Source organism: Alosa alosa, chromosome 8, assembly GCF_017589495.1.
Source record: "Alosa alosa isolate M-15738 ecotype Scorff River chromosome 8, AALO_Geno_1.1, whole genome shotgun sequence".
NCBI lineage: Eukaryota > Metazoa > Chordata > Actinopteri > Clupeiformes > Clupeidae > Alosa > Alosa alosa.
Genome location: NC_063196.1, coordinates 7,760,055 through 7,764,194, shown reverse-complemented (window position 1 = coordinate 7,764,194; position 4,140 = coordinate 7,760,055). Strand labels below are relative to the sequence as shown.

The window sequence follows — 4,140 nt, the reverse complement described above, 5'->3', positions numbered from 1 at the left end:
AGATGCCTCATCACTTTTCATTCCAGATGAATCTCATGGCTTGTAAGTACTGGAATACTGGACTCTTACAATGCTGCATAAAAGAATCAATGCATATTATAAAAGTACATCCAAAAATATATGGAAAGGGATCTTAATATGGCTGGATGGTCAAATAAAAACTGGCAACTGATAGCATTGCATTGCATTGCAAAAATCTATATGTGTGCTATGAGCTTTGACAAAATCTAGTACATTGATGATTTCATCTTTCCTTTGAGCACAGCAAAGTTTTATGAAACCTGTTTTGCAAACTAATCTTTACATAACACACATGTGCAATAATATGGCCAATATATGTAAGGAAAAAAATAAATATAATACTGCATTGTTTAGCATATATTCTTCATGACCATGTTCCTTTCAGATGTTAAATAGATAATTGTTAGTTGTTGAAAGGTGTACAATTAATTTAGAAATAAGTTTATAAATCATCTGAAAAGCAGACACTGCAAATGTTATAGACCTATTTTTTTATGAAGCTGGTTGCCTTTGTCCTGCTACCAGGGCAAGAAGTGTGGACTTTGGCCATTTTCGCAACCTCCCCCTGTCCACTAGTTACCCTGGGGGTATAAATGAGCAGTTCTGGAGGAGGTGAATCAGTCTCGTCTGAGTACTCGTCCACCCGAAAGGAAAGAGCTTCAGCGAACCCACCATGGGGGACACAAAGCTCTGCCTCGTACTTCTCCTCAGCGCCGTCACATTGGCCCGTAAGTAGCTCACCTCTACTCTCCAACTCTAGGCCCAAGCATTATGCACAGGACAGTCTCCTGTATTGGTGTGGTAGTTGAGAAGCTCACCTTTACACTAGCCTGACCAAAAAGCACTTCAGTCTTTTAGTCCTTATTTTCCCCTCACAAAGCTACATACAAATGTAAATTTTGTGCAGGGCATTTTCGTGCATACTGTAACTTTGAATTTGGGTATTTTGATCTAATAACAATTATGACCAAAAATTGGTGAAATGTGTCATCATTAGAAAAAAGAAATGATTATTTTAAAGAAAGTATTTAAAGATCAACAAATGTATTGTACAAAATGAAACACAACACATATATGTTGCATACAATTTTTTGTTAAATTTTCCTTTAGTTTAAACTTTGACAAATCACATTTAAATAACACACATTACCCAAAGAAAATAAAGACAAACTAATTGAAAGAGCATAATGCATATTCACATCACTTTAACATCAGTATTTTGTGACCAGAAAAGTCAATTTAGTTTGATTTCCTGCATTCATTAATTTTGAGTAATGTTGTCATGCCATTGCATTTTTTATATCTCATATACACGTTATATAACTTTTTGATTAAGACATCCTGTCTTCTGGCTAAGGAGCTTACTAGATCACTCTCCGGTCATGACAGAGTTCACGCTTTAGCAGTATATTTGAAGTGAGATAGTGGGAAGGTGTTGTAATGCTTCTACTTCTGTCTGTCATCCTTTAGATGCTGATAATGGAGCCCCATGCCTGAGTAAGTCTTACCCAACCTCTGTTGCTATGTTCGAAGCATCGGTCAGATCGCTTTATAGCTCTGTTCATTTAAACTTCACAAGTAGTTTGGTGATTTGATATACAAACATAATGCAGTCAAAAAACTGGAACTACATCATAGATGTGCAAACAATTGACATTCTAAAGAGTGTATCACAATATGAAATTCAACCAAGCAGTGCTATGAACACTTGGTATGGATACTCTGTCATATAGGCTATCTGGCACCCTCTTAGACACTTCATAAGGCAGACGTCATCTCCCAGCTGTTGTCATCAGGACACTTCTTTGATAATAGCAAATCGGCATTATTAAAAAAAACTGATCAATAATCAATAAAAATAATAGTGAGACAATACTGCTACTAGGGATGTAAAGAAATACTGATAAGCATAAATATTGCAATATGATATTTTTTTAGATTGTTTAGATTCTTAAACACACAGGGGATTTGGCAGGCTTGTTGCATGGTTACCCTGTATGTTTTACCAATTTCATGTTTTACATCATTCATCTGAGTGTGCTTTCATCTCCCCCTAGTGGCCAAGAGGTACAAGCCTTTCCACAAGTATGAGTATCTATATGAAGCAGAGTCCCTCAACTTCCTCAATGGAGCCGTCAATGGACCTAAAGGAAGTTGCAAGGTACGGCACATCATTGGATAATCTCTACATTCATTATCAAATTAATCATAATACATTCACAACTGCAGTTATACATGCATAGATACATACACATGCATAGATTGGAAAAAAAAACATGTATAATTAGACATCTGTTAACTTTTGTAAACCAAATGTGATGGTTGGAGTCTTTGATGGGATCTGAATTACATACCACATAAACTAAGTAAAAATACTAGTTCACCTGTAACCTTTAATAGTGTTATCTGCAGTGCAGAAATCCTCCATGATACTTTTCACTATTCTTTTGACGTCCGTGAGATTAAATGTACATTTAGAGTATGTACAATATAAAGAGCACTTTTTGATAAAAAAGCGGAAGATTGTTTTTACCATCTCCATTCATTGACCCACAGGTTGAGATTGAAGTTCCCGGCCCCTGCCACTACATCGTCCGCACCACTGAGTGCACACTCAGCGAGGTTGCTGACTTCGATGCAGCTGGCGAACCCGTCTTTGTCCCTGCAGCCACTACTGATGCCTTCAAGGCTGCCATGGAGAAGTAAGCATTTCAATTTGTGTGTGTTTTTTAATTATTGTTAATTTCCTTTCACATAAAAAGACATCATATTTGCACTTAATTTGATAAATGCACTGTGGTAATATATGTTATTGGTACTCCACTACTCCTAACAGACTGTTCACAAATTAACCCTCTGAAAGTCTTCTGCAATCTGCAAACAGGAAAACTAATATATCTATTATTTTAATTTAAATGTAATCCTTATTCCCAAAACAATGCAATAATGCATTTCCCCAAAAGCAGATCTCCCTGTAATTAGGCTACTACTGTAATTAATCAGCTAGCGTTCTCCACACAGGAACCCTCTGAAGGTCACGGTTGAAGGTGACAATGACATTAAGTTGTTCCCTGAGGACGATGAGCCTATCAACATCCTCAACATCAAGAGGGGAATCATCTCTGGCTTTGCTGTGCCTGTTCTGGAGGAAGAGAAAAACAAGAGGATGGTATGTAGATACCACATGCCAAGTGTCATCAGCAAGAATTTACAGAACAACTCCGGTCTAAGAACAACCTATAGGGTCTATTTTTTAGATGATAACTTTTGGTTGGAGTAGTTTAAAGTAAGACTGGAATATGCATTTGCATTTACAGACAAAGCTCAAGATGTCACTACACCTCTATGCTATTGTGGAAAGGGTTCCTGTAAACAAAGTAAAGAGGGCATAAAAAAGAATTGGTTGTATTACCTGTTCTTCCAGTCGTGGTCACCATGTAAAGTGAAAATGGGAAAGTGAAAATATTTGGGTGAAAATGTTTGGGGGAAAAGGGTAAGGATAGCAAGTATGATGCATTCCTCCACAAACCAAGATGTCTTTCCACCCTCCAGCCCACCATCTATGGATTGTGCAAGACTGACTACACTGTGAACGCCAGAGAGGACATCGCCACAGATGTCACCCTCACACGTGACCTGTCCAGGTGTGACCAGTTCAGGCCAGTCAGAGACCACACCAGCCCCCTGGCCCTGATCACTGGCATGGTAAGACAGTATGGCAATTGTTTAGATAAATGAATAAACAAACAAAATGTTTAGGAAGGACACAGGACATTGTTCTATTCATCACACAGGACATTCATGTTTCTCCCTTCCCTTTAGCACTACCCTCTTGCCCAGCTGATCAAGAGCACTCAGACCTGCAACTACAAGTTTGACAATGCAGAGCACCACCCAGTGTTCGGTGAATGCCTTGAGAACCACATCCTGGTGCCTTTCTCCCACAAGTAAGTCCTAAGAACCAGCCATGAATGAATGTGTCATTCACTTCAAGAAACTTACCTCACTTTATTCTGACTTTGATCTAACTGTGATCATTTCCACAGGAGCAAACAGGGAGTTACCAATGTTAGCAAACAGAAGGCCACCCTCCTGGGAGTGACTGAGTTCAACGACAGA

The 4,140-nt window shown here is 38.5% G+C and overlaps 1 protein-coding gene across 1 annotated transcript; it reads left to right on the top strand.

Moving 5' to 3' along the window:
- Window positions 1-654: 654 nt before the first annotated feature.
- Window positions 655-4,137, top strand: apobb.1 (apolipoprotein Bb, tandem duplicate 1; the record flags this gene model as incomplete). Its single annotated transcript, XM_048250534.1, has 8 exons — window positions 655-749; window positions 1,492-1,518; window positions 2,079-2,182; window positions 2,578-2,723; window positions 3,043-3,190; window positions 3,574-3,726; window positions 3,844-3,968; window positions 4,068-4,137. Coding segments are annotated over exons 1-8 (828 nt in total), but the record flags the coding sequence as incomplete, so codon positions are not given.
- Between the last annotated feature and the right edge of the window lie 3 nt (window positions 4,138-4,140).